The sequence below is a fragment of the Abramis brama genome, assembly GCF_963993115.1.
Source record: "Abramis brama genome assembly, chromosome: 13".
In the NCBI taxonomy this organism is placed as follows: Eukaryota; Metazoa; Chordata; class Actinopteri; order Cypriniformes; family Leuciscidae; genus Abramis; species Abramis brama.
The window spans coordinates 22520499-22540899 of NC_139975.1; the positions used below are offsets into that span (position 1 = coordinate 22520499).

Sequence of the window (20401 nt, forward strand, 5' to 3'; positions counted from 1 at the left end):
AATGATATCTGTCTGTTGGAAACATATAAGCCATACTAGGTAGGCTAAGCTGTATGTGGGGCCCGACACAGCAATAAATGCACATACTAGGAAACTGAATTGCAATAGAGCTAACTGTATCACTTACAATTACTTTCGCCATCATATAGCCTAGTGCCTTCTGATCTAATTAGAGCAGGCATTTTCCTCTTAGTAAATGCCTTCTGATGTTGTCCATCTTACAGCCACAATAGAGAAACCATCATACTCACATAATACTATACTCCATTTATCACATACATCTTTCTTTTGATCATCTCAAGTGCATCTGCAGGCACTAAGCTAACAGTCTGTAGAGGAAGAAGAGTGGTCGGTTGTCAAATGGGCGGATGGATATGCACTAATGTGCTTCGCCTCCAGTCTGTTTGACGCCAGGACGGGTGAGCGAGAGAGAGAGAGAGAGAGAGAGAGAGAGAGACGAGGGAAAGAGAGAGGCAGGAAAGAAGGGGAAAAAAAAACTCCTTCATGTCGGTGTCTGTTAAACAGAGCAAAGGTCGACAGACGCTACACCATTTCATGAAAGGTATGCAATCTAATGATAATACATCTAGCCGATAAAGACGGTTCAGCGGTCACTTATCAACTTTATTCCAGTAGGGATGGTGGTTTTTCCGCAGGGGGTGTTGAGAAGTGATTGAAAAAGTTTCCTTGCTGGGTTTTTTCTTTTCATTTTTGTACGATTGAGGTGAGGAAAACACGTGAACGAAGTATATTTACATTTTATACAAATAATATGTCAAATATTTATAACATGTTATATGCAGCATTTTGAGGTTGTAATTGTTATTTGGGTTTAATTAAACCGCAAATGTAAATGGCTAACTGGCTATGTAGCAACTCGGCTAGCAGTAAGTTACATTTTTACACAATAGAGAAAAACAAACGAAACGCAAATTTAACCAATAATATATCGTTGTGATTTTAGAAAGTTTTGCAAACGGATAATGTTATCAAAAAATAAAAGCAGTTCGAATTTAAAATAAATACCCATGTTTTGAACTCAATTACACAAAGTTGCGGCTAAAATGTAGCTTAGCTTCACTCCTCTCGTTTATTGAGCTCGTTTATTTATTTACGGTTTAACACTGATCCGCACATATTTGCGTACAAAACCCCACGAAGATCAAATAAACAACAGTGTGTTTAATAATAATTGTTGTGTAGTAGAAGAAAGTGACTGTTCGCATTCTTGTGAGGAGAGATGTGCGTGTCGTGGCGTGTCTTTCTGGCTGTGTCTCAAAACCTAGTGTGCTGCCCACTCAGACAGCATTATGGGGCTTTATAATCTCAAAAACTAGTGTTCTTCCTTGGCTCAAACTTTCTAAACGTGCTGTGATGCCCCAATATGCTGTCTAGATGGGCAACTACCTCGGTTTTGAGGGACAGTTAGTGAGTATGTCTGATATTATCCGCTTGAAAGCACATTCACAGAGCTTTGTTTATCGTTTAGCGACCAAATTGTCCATAAAATTTACGTTTTTTTCTTTCTTTGATCGAGCATTTGAGATGGTGTGATGAGCTTGTGTCATTCATCCACATTTGCATTCTTTGGGAATATCCATGGTGCATATCCTTCTCAAAGTTCATCATTGAAGCAGTTGTGAGGATGAAGATTGTTGTCAAGATATAAATAGGTGTTTTTTGTGTTTGTTTTGGGGTTAAAATATTGTTAATGTGGTCTGAGACTATTGCTGGAGCGTTCCTTGAACCTTGTAGATAAAGAGCTTCAAAAGGAAGGTTTTCCCTGGCCTTGATGCACAACGACAGATGCTACACTTTAAATACATTTTTTTTTAAGTATCAATGCCAATCCTTTGTAGAAACAGCATTTGAAAGTCATCAGCTTGTTTTTGACCTTGACAGAGGGGAGGTTTAGATACGGTCAGCTTGTAACATGTTAACGGAGATGGAGTGCATTCAAAGAGCAGCATCACCATGATCATGTTCCTGGCTTTCATGCATCACAGTAAGATTCTGATTTGTAAGTGTAATATTGCTGTTTTTTGCATGGTGTTGCATAAATAACTATCTTTTACGACTGTCTTAACTTACATAAAGGGACAGTCGTTCATCCTCAAGTTGTTGCAAACCTGTATGACTGACTTTCTTCTTCTGAATACAAAAGCAGATATTTTGATGGACTCCATTGACTTCTATTGACTATGGAAGTCAATGGGGGTCCATCAACTGTCTGGTTACAAACATTCTTCAAAATATCTTCTATGTTACACACAAGAAAGAAACTCATACAGGTTTGGAACAACTTAAGGGTGAATAAATGATGGCACATTTTTTGGGGGTGAACTATCCCTTTAACTGTCTTACTTAAAGATCTTACTCAGCTCATTTTTTTAAATTAAACAGTCTGGATTGGTAAACATTATAAACAAGATTAACAATGTACATATACATAATAAATAGCCAGTGAATGAAAATAAACCTTGCAGACAATGGGTCTCATTCACTAATAATTGCGTGGATTATTTGTATTTATGCCGACTAATTCACAACACGTGCATACGCAGATTACGCACATGGATTTGTTCTTACGTTAATGAATTTGGAGTATTCTAAATGAGCGACCGCGTGCCCGTGGTTAGAAATTTTAATATAACATGCCAAAACCATGTCCATATAAGGGCTTTCCTTTCGTCTCTCTCGGTAAACATGATGCTCTCTAGGTTCACACACAAAAACCTATCACAAATATAGACCTCTGATTAACCAGCTGTATATCTGCATCTTTTTGCACAGCAATAGCAATGTCGAAGATATTAGTTAGCATTTCGACATGTCAGCGGGAAACTTCCGGATGCATTATCCTCTCATTTTACTGTACTTCTGCATGAGATGAGAACACATTTTTATAATTTCTTGGGTCAAGAATGAGTCAGAGATAGGCCCTAGCTATATATTTCCTCCTTCCTATAGCTACCGCAAAAAGCTCGCTCTGTCTGGATGCGCAGTAAGGAAGCTTTCCTGTCATATAGCATATCACATATGCACACTTCGATAAGCCCAAAGAAAGCAGGCTATGTGTACATGCCAGGAGAAATCGGGGTATGGGGCAAAAATCGAGCTGTGTCAATCGGTTTATGCTTAAACCGTTTATTAATATAATAAGCATTCTTATTTTTGACCTTGACAGAGGGGAGGATTACGCATAATCGAGTTAAGAGCGTGCAAGTAAACGCGCTTACTTATTCCATGGAAGTCAAAGTGAAAGCAAAAACTGACTGAGCTTTTGGCATCTGTCGCTGCATAAAAGGTGCAGACGACGAGATGAGTCTACCTCAAAATAAGCTGATAACGGTAGCCTATCAACTATCTTAATGTACTGGCTTAATCATTTTCTTGTTGACCATACATTAATGACAGTGAAGAAATTAGAAGAATCAGTATTTTTTGTTAAACAAGTTGTTGTATTTTAAGTCGGGTTTTGAAGCTACGTTTGATTTTCACAGATGACTGTGTTCAGACCTAAAGACTGTTATTAGGCCTATACAATTTTAGCGATATTATTATTATTATTATTATTATTATTATTATTAAAATAATTTGTAATTGTATTGTTCCTAGTGTCATGTACAAATGCTTTGTTAATGAGCCGTGGAAACAACAAAATGCTGATGAACAACGATGCTATTTTCATCTTAAGCAACAGTTTTGTAGTAATGTGTGTGTATAGGCCTACATATATAGCCTATACGTAATGAAATATATTTAAGATGTAACATGTATGTTTAAAATTTCATCTAAACCCGTTTGGAAGACCACCCAGATATCTTTGTGTACGTGTGGTTTCAGTTGTTCCTACATTTTGAATAAAATTTAGAAGGAACGTTATTAATCATGATTTGTTCGTAAAAAATTTCGAACGCACAAATCACGGTTAGTGAAAGAGACCCATTGAGTATGCCACATGATCAAGTATGATATTTGTTTAAAAAATCTGGTCGTATTTTGCTTCTACAGTTTTAGTCTGTTCTTAGCGCCTAGTTTTTGCAATGGCAGAATTCGTTTCCATTGAGTCTCTGAATATCTGCCAACGTGTAACATCTGTCACATAGATGTTCATGTGAGTGCTCACATCTGTTGTCGATCTTGAGCTGTTACCTGATCATGAATAATATCAGTTGAATTTAATGTAAAGCATTGAAGATTTATATCATTAGAAATGTGTTTTCCTCTGTATTCTTGATATTATTTGAGCCAGTGAGAACAACAGGCTGGTTATTGTTTATGTGCAGCATAAAGAGGGTCTATCTGTTAGTGTTGACGATGTAAGGCTCCAGGGATGGAGAGGCTGGATGGTGTCAAGCAATTAAACAGCCCCCCTCGTAACGACGACTGCATCTTTGTCTTGGATGGGTGTGACCCTATTTACAAAAAGAGAAATGGTCTCGTTCTGGGTTTGTTAGAAAGCCTTATTTGTCTGATCATAGTCGAACTGATAAAATTGTAAGGCTGTGCTTTTGTCTTGCCTCTGTCGTGCTCTTAAATGTCACTGAAATGTTAGATGGCTCTTTCAATCTGGCTATTATACCTAATTGTATACGTAATTTGATTTTAAGGATAATGCATGGGTTGAAGCCCACTAGAGGCATTGGGACTGCACGACAGTCCTTGTAATAAATCAATTGATCCAGTAGAGAATAAAAGCGCCTCTTCCTTGGTCTGGAGCTCTACATTAGTGTCAAAATGTGACTCCATTATGATTTAGAAGGCTGATTTCATGTGTAATTTTGCAAATGGCACTGCCCTTGAATGTATATCATAATTATGAAGCAGCATTAAGATGCACATCTTCTGATAATCACGTTGCGGTTGTGGTCAGAATTGTAACATTATTTTCATTATTTGGGATGAAGCGGATGACTGTCAGTTTTCATTTTAATGACATTATTAGACTCACGCCAAACATTTCTTCTTCGCTTTTTAAAGCAAAATTGCTTCCTCGCCATGAAATAAGAGCACAGAAAGAGTAAAAGCTTTAAGTGGGAGGCTTTAGTGACTGCTAGAAAAATCAATACGGGTAATGCTTTCTGTGCTTCTTATTTTGCAAGTGGAGCAGTTGAGTGTGAAGGCAGGATGGAGATAGGGAACAGGGAAGTGTGTGTTTGTGTATTGAGCCTCTGTATTGCTGATCTGAGTCCTGTACTTCCTATTGTTAAAGCTTCGTTATCATCAGTCCCTCAGCAATAAAGGCAGAGTGTGCTGGTTACAAGCTGATTGCTTGTTTCTGCTGATAAGCAAGACGTTTTGGTGTGTGCCGTCCCATTGAACATAATCTCAGGAAGATTTCAGGAATTCAATCTCTAGATTTTTTTTTTTATACCATTATCGATATTTGCCATTGATCAGACTTGGAACAGTTTAAACCAATGAGTTTTAATGTGTTACGCTGTTAACACAATTTTCCAGCATATGTGGCGTAACATTCATTACCACAAAAAAAATCTTGTCCTTCTGTTTTTTTTTAAACATAGTACATGGGCAGCTTAATGGCCAAATGTTGCTGTTTTGAAGGTATAGCGTCAAATTATACATGTTTCCGTCAGTCTAGTATGAAAATAGCTTTTCTGTATGCTTGTCGGCTCCTATCATAGTAGCTATGAAATATTATGTGCAAGTATCCAAGAAGAGGAATGTTTTGCTCATGTCATGTGACTTACTTTAATACATTTCCAGGAAACATTTGACACATACCCATTCTTGTACGCAAGCAGTGGTCTTACTGCAAATGCAAAACATTTTAGCAAATTTTAAAGAAGAATTAATACATTTGAATGTTTATTTTTAAAACTTTAAACCCTTGAAATGCATCCATATACTTGCTAGTAACTGCCATACTATTGCTGCAATTTTTGAAGGATTTATTAATTTTTCTTCTGTTTGGTTTATCCAGAGCTGAACTTCGGGATTCATTTTTTTAAATAATTTAGCACATTCATTCAGAAGGATGCATTAAATTGATCAAAAGAGACAGTGAAGACTTTTATTACAAAAGATTGCCATTTCAAATAAATTCTGTTCTTTTGAATGTTCTATTCAAAGAATCCTGAAAAATGTTTCACAGTTTCCAAAAAAATATCAAGCAACACAACTGTTTTCTGCATTCATAATAATAATAATAAATGTTTCTTAAGCTCCAAATCAGCATATTAGACTGATTTCTGAAGGATCATGTGATACTGAAGACTGGAGTAATGATGCTGAAAATTCAGCTTTGCCATCATAAAGCGTCGGTGCACAGCCTCTCAGATCTCTCCAGAGATGTTCAATCAGGTTCAAGTCTGGGCTCTGGCTGGGCCACTCAAGGACATTCACAGAGTTATCCCGTAGCCACTCCTTTGTTGTCTTGGCTGTGTGTTTTTACGGTTGGAAGTCCAGACCTCTCTGGAGCAGGTTTTCATCAAGGATGTCTCTGTACATTGCTGTACATCTTTCCCTCGATCCTGACTAGTCTCAATCTTTGTTTCATCAGACCAGAGGATTTAGTTTCTCATGGTCTGAGAGTCCTTCTGGTGCCTTTTGGCAAACTCCAGGCGGGCTGTCACGTGCCTTTTACTGAGGAGTGGCTTCCGTCTGGCCACGTTACGGTTGATGGAGGCCACTGTGCTCATTGGGACCTTCAGTGCTGCAGAAATGTTTCTGTACCCTTTCCTAGATCTGTACCTCGATATAATCCTGCCTCAGAGGTCTGGAGACAATCCCATGGCTTGGTTTGTGCTCTGACGTGCACTGTTAACTGCGGGACCTTATGTGGACAGGTGCCTTTCCAAATCATGTCATATCAACTGGATTTACCACAGGTGGACTCCAATCAAGTTGTAGGAACATCTCAAGGATGTTCAGTGGAAACAGGATGCACCTGAGCTCAATTTTGAGTGTCATGGCAAAGGCTGATGTGATTTGTTTTCCCATTTTTTTTTATTTTGAATAAATTTGCAAAGATTTCAATCAAACTTCTTTCACGTTGTCATTGTTTCACAGGAGACGAGTTGCGAGTGTCTAGTTCATTTTCACAGAGAACGCATTTTTTTTCCCATTCCACGGTTTTTACATTTTCTCTTTGTAAACAGACATGTTTGACCGACGACTTTTGCAGTATCTCGTGCATAACGGCATCATCATAATCATGCGGTGCTCAAGTTTAGGGGTGTAAATCGGAGCCTACATGACGATTCGATACGATACCGATTTCTTAAGCCAACGATTCGATTATTTTGCGATACTTCAGAATTCCCCGCGATACGATTCGATACGATTCAATACTAGATTTTTACATGATATCTATTAAGTTTCAAATAAATCAACAAAAATAATAAATAATTTGCCTTTATTATTCTCATTATTCTCATTATTGAGAATACAGAATACAATTGCATGTCACAAAGAAATAGTTTTTCCACCTCCACGAATGAAAGTGTTGTTCATTATGTCGCCTTGTTGAGGTAAATTGTAGTTTTCCTTGCTTTACCCCGGTCTTAAAGTAAAAAAAGATGACTGTGAAAAATAGTACAATTAAATTAAATACATTTATGGTGAAATTACTACATTTTCATGTACATTTTCATTTCTCTGCACTGCTGTATAGCCTATGCACCGCAACTGGAACGGATAAACGGACCGCAACCGCGTGCAGTGTGAAAGCTCTGACCTGTTAACATCTCTGACCCGCAAACGGAGTATGAGTGAAACGGGCACAATCAGACAAACGGCAACTCTTACCACTGCTCCATCTGTTTTCCTGAAGCCAAAATAAATCCACACGACCACACCCATAACTTGACGCCGACTGGAGTGTGTAACATTTCACTGTCATTGCCAGCTCGCTCTGACAGATTCATCGCTCTTGAAAGTCAGACTCAACAATGTGTGTGAACATAAATAGACTGTGAAACGTAAGTAACGCGCGTGAAGCGGTGTGAAGAAGAAGACAATAATGAGGTTAGCGCCACCCGCAACTTAGTAGGTTGTATGCATATGTCGGAGCAGATGCTGAAAATAGACAGGCGGCAAAATAAACACATTAATCAATACTCTTGCGGACGCATCGATGCATCGAATCGTCGGCTGTATAATCGATGCATCGATACGAATCGATTAATATTTACACCCCTACTCAAGTTAAAAGAAGTTAAAAAAATTTTTAAACGCGCCTCTACAAAAAAAGTTTAATGAGCAGATATGGCCTGTTGATGCGCATGTGCCTTTGCTCAAATGAACATCTGACTACTAAGTAGGGTTTGTGTTTTTCAGCAATAGTGTGCACCCTTACTTCACTGAGAAAAGACGGTCAGGGAAAAAAACTTCATACAAGTCGCTTCTGTGCATTTGCAGGCGTTCTTTCCTACTAAGTTTTTTTTATTTATTTGTATATTTATTTTTTGACAGCATTTTCAGTACATAAATATTCTTATTGACAATGATATCGTTTATTGCAGTTATTTCTGGGACAATATATCACCCACCTAAATGACCTACCGGCTGGCCTACCTAAACCATTGACTCATAACCTGCATGCATGTAAATAATTAAAGCACTGAGCTTTACTCTGAAACCTGCAACGTATATATTTATTTAACTGAATTGCAGTCTTTGGGATCTAATAATGTGGTTCATGGATTCTCGTCCGTGGAATGCGACACTTCAAATTGACGATTTGGATTTTTTTTTTTTAAATGGAGTACTGAAGTTTAATCGTGGAATCCTGACAGTCCTGATCGAACACCTTTTACATTTTATCTTATGAACTGCAACATTTGATTTGTACTCCTGGTGGAAGACAATGACATGTCAATTAAAGCTTGTGCTATTAATGTCAGAGCTTGTTTGAGTGCTCCTGCTTCCGTTGTATATACGTGCCTGTACGCAAACAGGGCTTGGACAATATAGGGGCAGCTCTGTTGTGCCAACACTGATGGCGAAATGTGAAGAGATTTCCTACTATACTTTTTGTAGATGTTCGGCTGTTGCTCGCCCATCTTAACTGTACCATTCACTAATAATGATTACTGATCCATCATACTCATTTTACATAAAGCATGGTGTGGATTTGACAGGACAAACACCGCAGTGGTCTGGGAGTGGGGAGTGCTTTGAATAGTAACATTCTGTCCCGAAGAGCCAATGGGCTGATGTTTGGCAGCTGAAGAGGTCAAGGGGAAGGGATGTGGCTACAGGAAGTGCCTCTCAGAGGTCTTATATCCTCTCTGTCCTGGTTACATTTGCAACATTTTCAACAGCTGTGCTGTGCTCCCCCTCACTCTCGCCCTGGGAGCTCCCTGGGTGGGGCAGCGGGAGGCTGTTGCTTACAGATCCAACACAATGAGTCTGTTGTAGTTCACCATAACACATGGGAGATGGGTACATCCTAACAGTTATCTGCAAGACCCCAGATGTGCGCGTACGTGTGTTGTTTTTATAAATTAATAGCTGGTTGCTTTTTTGTGCTTATCCTTTGGGCACTGTGTTTTTATTTATTTTGTATTATTTTGAGATGGCTGTAATTATCATTGTGGGCACTAATATAGTGGTTTTAAATGTTTGGTCAAAAACTCGTAAGCAGTCTGATTGTATTGTCCAAACATTGGATGCAATCTTAACCCGTTTTTAACAACTTTGTAGAGCTGAAAAGCTGGAGGGTAATTTTTCATCATCCATAAAAGGTTATGTACTACTTTTTATTTTTTCTGTCCACATCAATTTTAAGTTAAAATTTATGTGAATGCATACGGGATAGTCTATATCTTAGATCAGGGGTTCTCAACAACCTTTGTGACTCCAAGACCTTCCATTGTCCACTATGATATTTGAAGGCTCATATAGGCTATTTGGTGTTTTTGTTGTAATGTGCAGTAGCTAGGAGTGTCCATAAATTAAAATAAGTAACTAAAGTAGTTATAATTAAAATGTAAATAATTAAATGTCAGCTTTACAAATAGCTGAATGTTCTTCAGGGATCCCAGTCTGAATTTACATGACTTTCCAGTCGTTTGTGGTTTACTGGAGAATTTTCATACATTTTTTTTTAGGTCTAGAAACTACACTTTTTAAAATGAGGCATACCTCCTATGTCCTGGTTTTCTAAGATACAAACATATTTTGATGATCAGGTACATTTAAAATAAGAAATATCTTTAGCTTATTTTAAAGCTTTTGTCTTGTTGTAAATAAATTAAGTTTGCTGTAGTCACCATTTCACCATTTTTAGTCTCCTTTCCCCCCTTAATTTTAAAGTAGATAATGTAAGGTTATGAAAGAAAGCTACATGCAAAATTCTAAGATAATTAGCATATTTTTTGTTGTTTAAACTATTTTTAGATGGAGTCTTGAAGATCCAATCAAGTCTGTCCTGTCAGATATTTGTCGTCATAAATTGCCTACACACATTTAATTTCCAAACTAATGTCAGTTTCTCTTTTTGTTGCAGGTGCCCCTTCTTGAAGTTTCAACCTCTGGCCACAATCAATATCTGGCATGGATTAGTGTCTAATATCTAATAGCTGTCTCATCTGTGTTTTTAGCCTTAATTTCTCAATTGCCCTTTACACTTAATTTTCGGAGTGGTTGTGACCCAGTTCCACCCCCTGCTTCACTGCAGGCCTTCCTGAGCACCAGCAGCTGCGTCCTGCCTCAACTTCCTGTCCTTGGTCCTGCAAGGCTAAGCTTGTCCACTCCCCGCCCCCCCCCCCATTCCCCCCCCCACACACACACACAAACACACACACATAATCATCTTCCTGGCACACTGCTGGTCGAGAGAGCTTCAGATCCCACTTCCTGGTGCAGATCGGCACTATGACCTCCATGTCCAGTCTGTTCTCCTTCACCAGCCCGGCGGTGAAGCGGTTGCTGGGATGGAAGCAGGGTGACGAGGAGGAAAAATGGGCGGAAAAGGCTGTGGATGCCCTGGTGAAGAAACTGAAGAAGAAAAAGGGTGCCATGGAGGACTTGGAAAAGGCCCTCAGCAGTCCTGGGCAGCCCAGCAAATGCGTGACCATCCCCCGGTCGCTGGACGGGCGGCTACAGGTGTCCCACAGGAAAGGCCTCCCTCACGTCATCTACTGCCGCGTGTGGCGCTGGCCTGACCTGCAGTCCCATCACGAGCTCAAACCCCTCGAGGTGTGCGAATATCCGTTCGGTTCCAAACAGAAAGAAGTGTGTATCAACCCATATCACTACAAAAGAGTTGAAAGTCCGGGTAAGTCATGACTGGTGTGTTCGTATTAGTCCTTCTACACGAATGTTTTGTCATATTAAGAATATTATTGACATTTTATGGAAGAGTGATACAAGTACACTGCAGTTCAAAAGTTTGTGGTCAGTAAGATTTTTACAAATGTTTTTGAAAGAAGTCTCTTATGCTCACCAAGGCTGAATTTATTTTTGGTTAAAATAAAGTAATTTTGTGAAAAATTATCACAATTTAAATAACTGCTTTCTATTGTAGTATATTTTAATAATATCTAATCCTGTGATGCAAAAGCTGAATTTTCAGCATCATTACTCCAGCATTTAGTGTCACATGATCCTTTAGAAATTATTCTAACATGCTGATTTGATGCTCAAGATGCATGTATTATCAATGCTAAGAACAGTACTGCTTAGTTTTGTGGAAACACTGATGCATTTGAGTATTCTTTGATGAATTCCAAAGATCAGCATTTTTTCTTTACTGTCACATTTTTGTCACCTGTCTCATCTAAAAAAAAAACTTAAACTTGCTGACCCCAAACTTTTGAATATTCGTGTATTTTTCAAACAATCGCTATTTAGTCTCAGCAATTCAATATTTTTGGATGAACAGTGTTTAAACTCATTTGACCAATCACACATCATTAAATCCTTATCAACTGATTTCATCTGTCTGTCAACTCAGAGTTTTTTTTTCTGAGAAGCTACCGTGGACATCAAGCAAATAAAAATCAGACAAAATAACAAAGATTGCTCAACATATGTGTACCCTGTGAGGACATGCGGCCTGTCATTTCCTCTGCATATCCAGTGGTATAGACCGTGTTGCCTATCAGATATCTTTAGCCTCCAGAGGCCCTCTGATCTCTGTAACCTCTGTTGCCCTCTGCTTAGATTGAGATGTACACTGTATTGAGCTTTTCAAGGGCAGATATCACATGTCACTCAGGAGAGAAAACACATTTCTGTTGAAGCTGGAAAACTGATCTGTTGTGCCTTAGCTATTACCTTGGAGCCCGAGCCAGCCAATTGACGCACAGATGTCAAAGATGCTGGATTATTATTATTTTTTGCCATAAATATTTAAAATAGAATGATCTGTTAGGATGTTTAAAATGTTATCATCTTTTCTCAGTGCTTCCTCCAGTTTTGGTGCCACGACACAGCGAGTTCAACCCTCAGCACAGTCTTCTAGTGCAGTTCCGCAACCTGAGTCACAACGAGCCTCACATGCCTCTAAACGCCACCTTTCCAGAGTCTTTCCAGCAACACAGCGGAGGGAGCTCCTTCCCCATCTCTCCAAACTCGCCCTACCCTCCGTCTCCCGCCAGCAGTGGCACCTACCCCAACTCTCCTGCAAGCTCTGGGCCATCCAGCCCCTTCCAGCTCCCAGGTACACACAACACCAGTCAACATATTGATAGACCGTTTGGGATATTTTTGCCAGTGGCAAACTGATATTTGTATTTTCTTTGCTGCCGCAATCGCAAATGGATGCGTGATGCTGAATGATTAACCCGTGATATGACGGTGAGTTGTGCAGTGTCGATTGCCGTCAGTAAACAATGGAAATGCCAGCTAAGCAGCACACTAAAGCCCAGGGACTTCAGTCCTGCTGGTGGGTGCCCATCACTTGGCACTGGCCCGCACTTCCTCTATTCTGCATCAGAGTGATTTGCTGATGCCTGCATCCGTTGGCTGGGTGCACTCAGGCAGAAGGGCGACAATGTTTTATAGCACTGTGGGTTAGAACTAAAGCTGGATTTATTCATAGAAATTGCTTGATTCATTGCAGCATCTGATCTGCTTCAGTGATTAATACAACGGAAGTACTTGAAGCTTTGACGTATATGGCATTTACATTGTAAATATTCTGGTAAACAATATAAGGTCCTTTTTGTGTCAACAGCAGTCTTTAGTGGGATAATCACCATCGCAGCATCAACATTTAAACATTACTGTGCACAAATAATGTATTTTTCACAATATTAGCCTTGATGAGCATAAGAGACTTTTCTCAACAACAAAAAAAAAATATTGTAATTACTGACCCAACTTTTAAACAGTAGTGTAATTCGGTGGTAATGATTTATTCAGATTGATCAGTTTTTCAAAAAATCAAAGGAAAAACAGCATAACGTTGTTTTACTTGTTCATGTAAAAAAAAAACAATCTGACGTAGCTGATCCACCAGACGAGCAATGTGACAGCGCTCTTTTCCTTTGGCTTCATTGAATTTGTCTGGAAAGTAGTAACATCAACTTATCAAACCCTTTTTAAAATTCTTCTTGCATTAGATAACGTCTTCCAAGGATTTATTAGCGCCAGAGGTGTTTTTTTGTTTTTTTTTTACTGCTTTCTTTTATTAGCCATAATCAGTTTCTGGAAGAGATTGTATTTGAATGCAATTTGCTGTTCTGTGGGACATTCAGTGGTTGCATTCATAGATGGTAAAACAAACACACAAAGCAACATGTATGTCCAAATAATAAACAACCCTGCAATCACGTATTCACACTTGCTCGGATTATACGATCAACAAAAAGCTTCTCTTTAAGTGGCTGGTTGTTTCTCTGATTGTTTCCACATCTTGAATGTATGTATGGTGGGTGTTTGATGTAAGGGATTTGTGAAATCTGAGACTAAAAGGTTTCCATAAGATGTGAAGAAGCTTCCTGTAAAGAATAATCACAATTGAGGCTCCAGGGGATTGCAGTGGAAGCCCATTTGTTTGCAGCAGGCTTCATCGTCTGACCAGTCTCTCTCTCTCTGGTGTCTTTTTACCAGCTGATACCCCTCCTCCTGCCTACATGCCTCCAGATGAGCAGATGGGACAGGACGGGTCTCAGTCCATGGAGACTGGCAGCAGCAGCATGGTTCCTCAGAACATGCCCAGAGGGGGTAAGAAACTATTGACATCCTAATCAAAAGTGGTCTCGGTGTGATATCGAACAACTCCCACGAATCTGAGTATCATCATGTAGCTTGTTCATTTCAGTAGTATTTGTCATAGCTTGTTTTGTTGTGGAAATATTGCCCTATATTTCCAAAGGTCTTGCAGAAGCAGACTTTTGAATAAAGGCACACAATTTGAGATGGCCCAGTCTGTTGTGATTGGTCTACCACTTACAGTGCGTGTCGGAAACGAAACACCCATCGTCATATCTGAATTTCAGCTCTGGAGGATTCCTCAACACTTGTATATGCTGTGATATGAACCATAACAATGGCATTGGTTTTACGGTATCAATTCAAGCCTGAGTCCTCATCCATGCAAAATGGATTTGCTTTCACAGTGCAGAAAACGGCGTCTTCTCGACATGTCGACAACACGAACTCTTCCGGGCCACAGCTACAGCTACAGTGTTTGAGGGTCAAAGTAGATGCTGTTCAGGGGCAGCCAATAAAGACTATAGGCTGACATAACGCAAATATGTTTCAAACCTACGTATGATAGGTTCGCACAGGAAATAAGACTGGAATTACGACTCATTTCAGGCAGTTCAGAATCGGTTCTTTCTTTTGGGAGACAATAACTCTATTTATCTGCACTTTGATCTTTTAAACTCTGCAGACCTTTTACATTCACAAACAGTTATATTACACACTACATGAAAGGTGATATCCGAAAAAGCATAATAGGGGCACTTTAAACGATGGCTTGTCAAAACTTGTTGTTTGCGTAACGAATTTATTCAAACATGCATCAGGACATCACTAGCAGGTTGAAAGAAATATAATGATTACGTTCTCTCGTTTATGCGTAGGTTTGGAAGATGGATTTATGATGAACTCGCTGATTATATATAAATTTTGTAACTTTTGAACAAATCTGTATTGGTTCATCAAAAGGAGAATTGATTAAAACCCAGCCCTAGAAAAGACTAGTAAAATGACCAACAACAGTTGACTCTTTGTACATAACATCTGGGGGCGTTTAGCAAATCAAATGACTACTTTTTTCTCAGAAGCACTCATTCTAGCAACCTGGTATTTTGAAAACACAACTTTGTTTTGTGGCAGACCAAAATAAAACCTGTGCACGGCAATTGTGTAAAGCCAGACAGTCCGATTGTAGGTCACAGAATTGAGAAAGCTCATGCGTGTTACACAAAAATGGCAATGCACGCACGCTAACAACTTCTGGAGTTAAAACGTTCACATCATGACTTGTGCAACCTGAATTTCTAACACCGTTTGCTTGTTGTAACCGTCAAATCCCTTTGGCACGGTATCCACCTCTAATCTCTTCAGTTAGTTTATCTAGCTGATGTGAAGTATCTGAGCGAGTTGAAACAATAGATGGCTTAAGCTCAAGGTCTTGTTTTATTTTCCTCTTTCAGATGTGCAGCCAGTGGAGTATGAAGAGCCCAGTCATTGGTGCTCTATTGTGTACTATGAGCTGAATAATCGTGTGGGAGAGGCTTACCACGCTTCCTCCACCAGCGTGCTGGTTGATGGATTCACCGACCCATCCAACAACAAGAACCGCTTCTGCCTGGGCCTGCTCTCTAACGTCAATCGCAACTCCACCATTGAAAACACCCGCCGCCACATTGGCAAAGGTATGCGTGCAGTTATTATGCACAAAGTGCTCTCTTTCACTCAGTCCTGGAAAACCAGTAGGAGTTACGAAACCCATTGTGGGAGGTGAAAGCTGTGCTGCCGTCAACTAAAATATTTTAGATGGTGAAATAAAGCTGAAATCAAAAAAAGTATTATAAGAAATATTTTCTAAGTAAAATATACTAAAATTACTAACTGGACTAAAACTGAAAATCGATTAAAACTATTTCGAAATATTTTATCTAAATAAAAATGGGGGGAAAAAAACTCAAATTAATGTGAAAACTGAAAATATTAAATTAAAAGCTAATTCAAAATTGATAACTATAATAGTATATAAATGCAAAAATAACACAGCAGCAGTGGTTTGTCAGCATGATGACGACCTTTACCCTGTTTAAGGCCCATTCACAACAAGAACATTAACTAATAGACTATTAGTGTCCACATCAACACATGATAACTTTCTGTTTATTAAAGCGCATACTGCAGTTATGTCGTCTGCTGCTTTAAATGCTGAAGCGTGTGGATTCAGATTATCTGTTTTATTGTTCTGGAAAAACACAGCTGGAAAAATGCTTTGTTCCTCTGTGGTGTTATCATTATAGCTGTTGTGTGGACTTCCCTATTCTATAGAATTAGAACTATTATAGTTATCGTGCTGTATGGCCCTTTAAAAGCTTTCAGATGATTCATGGTGGGTCAACCTGGCTGAATAACAAAGAAGACAACTCTTTGTTCTCAAAGAGAATGTGTTTGATTACAATGATGAATAGTCGTTGGACTGTTATGATTCGCTATGGAATTATATCACAGGAAAACTTACAGGAATTGAATTTGTTTTTGTATTTCAGTACTACATCTTTCCTGTGTTTGACCCCTCAGGTGTCCACCTGTATTATGTCGGAGGAGAAGTGTATGCAGAGTGTCTGAGTGACACCAGCATTTTCGTCCAGAGTCGGAACTGCAACTACCATCATGGCTTCCACCCCACGACTGTCTGCAAAATCCCCAGTGGCTGCAGCCTCAAGATCTTCAACAACCAAGAATTTGCTCAGCTGCTTGCTCAGTCCGTCAACCATGGTTTTGAGGCCGTCTACGAGCTCACCAAGATGTGCACCATCCGCATGAGCTTTGTAAAGGTGCGAGCATCACCGCAGACGATTAGTATTCAGATGGTCATTCGCCATTGGGGGCATTTCCTTCAAGGAGGCAGTAGTGCCTCAGAAAATTGGATGAGAAAATGAATCCATATTACAAAAATGGATTTGTGCGATTAAATAAATCCTGCCTCTTGTTTTTTGTGCGCGTTCGCGATTCGGTCTGAATCAACAAAATGATGGCGTTAATGGGAAGAGTAATTAAAAATTAAGTGAACAACCGTTCTTTGTCATCATGTCAAAATCAAACTTGAAATGGCCTGAGAACATGATGATTGTGTTTCAATGAAATTAAATAGGCTAAGCATTTGTGTCTGTGACCCCCTTTAATGAGATTGATGACTGATAATACGAAAATAATTTGACTATTAAAAAGAACAGCTGAACATCAGTTCACAAATGAAAGTGTTTAAATTGTTAAAGGGTTTGTTCAATTAAAAATTAAAATCATCCCATAATTTAGTCAACCTCAAGCCGTCCTAGATGTATATGACTTTCCTTGCTTTCCTTCTTTAAGCCAAACACAGTTATTATGTATATTCTTTTCACAAAAATGCATTGCTTCGTTTCAAAAGGCCTTTATTAACCCCCTGGAGCCGTATAGATTACTTTTATGATGGATGGATGTGCTTTTTGGGCTTCAAAGTCTAAGGCACCATTCACTCCAATTACAACCCTAACCCATATTTTTTATATAACTCTGATTGTGTTTGGCTGAAAGAAGAAATTCATATATTCCTAGGAAAGCTTGACGGTGAGTAAATTATGGGATAATTTTAATTTTTGGGTGAACTAACCCTTTAATGCCTTTAGTTAATGTTTTGGAATAAATGTAAAAAATCAAACTTGTTTTTAATATATTTGTTTAGGGCTGGGGCGCCGAGTATCACAGACAAGACGTGACGAGCACCCCTTGCTGGATAGAAGTGCATCTCCACGGCCCCCTCCAGTGGCTGGATAAAGTCCTTACACAAATGGGTTCTCCTCTGAACCCCATCTCTTCTGTCTCATAATGATGGGCCCCTCTGGGCTGGGAGGATTTTTTGTTTGTTTGTTTTTTTAGCATTTTTCTTTCTTTTTTTTCACTTTTGAAAGAAAATGAGGTCTTAAGGGCTGAACTGTTTACACTACCTGCAGAAGGGTGACCGAATCCTGCAGCGATCAGAACGAGAAGAATGAACTGGGGCCACAAGCACATCTGGCAGAGGAAAATTCTAGGCAGTGACACAAAATGGACTAACTACTGCTTTAGCAATTGCCTTCATGTTTGTTTGTCTTTTGCTTACAATTGTTTTAAAATTATGCTTGTATGACTGATTTTTCTCTAACTGTAGGTAATCTAGTAGATGAATTTGACATGCTCTTATGTATCTCTACTTCACTTTACACCAGTTGAAAATGGCAATTTCCTAGTTCTATGAGAATCTTTTTAATTGCTATGTCTAATCCCTGTTATTCGCAAGGCATTTCCCCCTTTATATGTTTACTGTTAGACTCAAAGCTCATTACAAATGTTTCCTTTTTATAGCATCTGTTGCCTTAAGGCAAATCAAAGTTACTGCTTTTAAATAAAGTTCTTTTATCTGATAAATTCATGGTAATTTGACATGTTTTTTTTAAATATGATAATTCAAAAAGCTGTTATTCTCTAAAAAGTACATATTAGATATAAAGATTGAGACATCAGCTGTTAGTGGAATATGTCCTTGCATTGTTTGTCCTTGCAGTTTATAAATCAAAAACATTGAAAACTCCAAATTGCATCGGTACAGTTTACACGTATAGTAGATTTGTATTTCATTAGCGTTGTATGATTGTGTTTTCTAAACAAATTCCTAAAAGTGGAATCCGTGGGCATGGAGACTGAAGTGGACCATGATGTCTGTTATTTGGTTCCCTCTACTGGACAAGTAGTGTTTTTAATACTAGGCATTTCTTTTAAAATCAAAGTTTAGACATCATCAATTTGAAGAGCATTGCAGACAGTCTCTCCTAAATAATAAGGTAACACTTTATTTTACTTGGTATACATGCATGCACTTACTATATAAATAACTGTAAATTATGCACAATTTCAAGCAATTAAACCTAACCCTACACGTTGTTAGTGTATATCAGTGGTGCCCAATAGGTCGATCGCGATCTACCAGTCGATCGCAAAGACCATGCTGGTAGATCGCACATAATTTTAAAATATGCTTTTGTTAAATTTGTATAAAAATAAATATAGCATTGTCCTTCCTTCTTTTAGTGTTTGTATAACTTGCACTTGACGAATGAATTTTTACCAGGCGCGATTTTTGTTTATTCGGTTGTCATGACAACTAGCCTGCTTCTGCTTTCCAGCTCAAAAGCTTCGGAGAACAGAGCTGGAAAGCAGAAGCAGGCTAGTTGTCATGACAACCGAATAAACAAAAATCGCGCCTGGTAAAAATTCATTCGTCAAAAATTCATTGGAATTTATGAATGAATGTCATTCATTCATTCATAAATTCCAACCATTTGAATATAAGCTGTTTGAAAATGATCAAAACACCGGTCCACCATGACTGATGACAATGTGGAGGCCTGTTTGAGACTAGCTATCATCAGCAGCTTCTGCCCGGATTATATAAAACTGTCTGATTCCAGTCAGTGCAAGTCATCAGAATAAGGCAAAATGTTGTAGGTATTTTGAGTTTAGTGTTAAAATTGAATATCAACAATGAACATTTATTATTTTTTTTCTTCTTAATTACAAGATTACATGCAGTACTACTACTGTAGTAGCAACAAGCATTTGAAGTGTTGGTTTTTTTTGTTTGTTTGTTTTGTTTTTATTAAACTGTGTTTTTTAGTTGGTAGTTGGTAGATCTCATTGTGTTGATCATTTTAAAAGTAGATCATCAAGCAAAAAAGTGTGGGCACCCCTGGTGTATATTATATACTCGTAGTGTATATATAGTTACTCTGTATCAAGGAAGCCCTAAATAACTAGTGATAACAATAATGTAAATTTGCAATTACAACTAAATAGCATAACGACCTGGATCGTTTTACGTAAATAATAAAACGGTAAGTAAAAAATGACAGCTGACTTGACAGCTCTAACAGATTCCCCGCCGCGCTCACGATAATGTGCACGAGCGCCAGGCGCGTTCGCGCACGCACATATTGAAGCCAAGATATGTAAATTAATTTTAGTATTGATTTATGTAAATGCAAATTATATTTCGGTTCTAATTTACTTATGTTTATGAGCGAATAGTTAGTTATAAACTAGTTTTTTTTTTTAATGGTGTATTTATTAATGGCTGCAACTAACAATGAATATAATCGAAAATGTAAGTGTATGGACCATGTGGTATTGACGCAATTACGTCATTTAAACAAAATGTTTTCGAGGTGTTTTTTTGAAACCTCACAAACAGATTCTCAATCTCAATAGAATTTAA

At 38.5% G+C, this 20401-nt stretch overlaps 1 protein-coding gene across 2 annotated transcripts; it reads left to right on the forward strand.

The window, feature by feature from the left end:
- Nucleotides 1–427: 427 nt before the first annotated feature.
- Nucleotides 428–18558, forward strand: smad5 (SMAD family member 5). 2 transcript variants are annotated; one of them, XM_084132636.1, is made up of 7 exons: nucleotides 428–562; nucleotides 10478–11248; nucleotides 12377–12634; nucleotides 14029–14142; nucleotides 15585–15806; nucleotides 16693–16949; nucleotides 17837–18558. In XM_084132636.1, the coding sequence occupies exons 2-7, from the start codon at nucleotides 10846–10848 to the stop codon at nucleotides 17978–17980; spliced, it is 1398 nt and encodes a 465-aa protein (XP_083988762.1). In that variant the 5' UTR covers nucleotides 428–562; nucleotides 10478–10845; the 3' UTR covers nucleotides 17981–18558. The 2 variants fall into 2 exon arrangements, with proteins under 2 accessions (XP_083988762.1, XP_083988763.1); XM_084132637.1 differs by having other exon boundaries at nucleotides 500–724.
- The last annotated feature ends 1843 nt before the right edge of the window (nucleotides 18559–20401 follow it).

What these genes read in the sequence shown, in the direction of transcription:
- smad5 (XM_084132636.1), top strand. Translation starts at nt 10,846, where the DNA reads ATGACCTCCATGTCCAGTCTGTTCTCCTTCACCAGCCCGGCGGTGAAG. An exon ending in CAGCCCCTTCCAGCTCCCAG is followed by an intron (nt 12,635 to 14,028) that starts GTACACACAACA and finishes TCTTTTTACCAG; the next exon opens with CTGATACCCCTCCTCCTGCC. An exon ending in TCCGCATGAGCTTTGTAAAG is followed by an intron (nt 16,950 to 17,836) that starts GTGCGAGCATCA and finishes ATATTTGTTTAG; the next exon opens with GGCTGGGGCGCCGAGTATCA.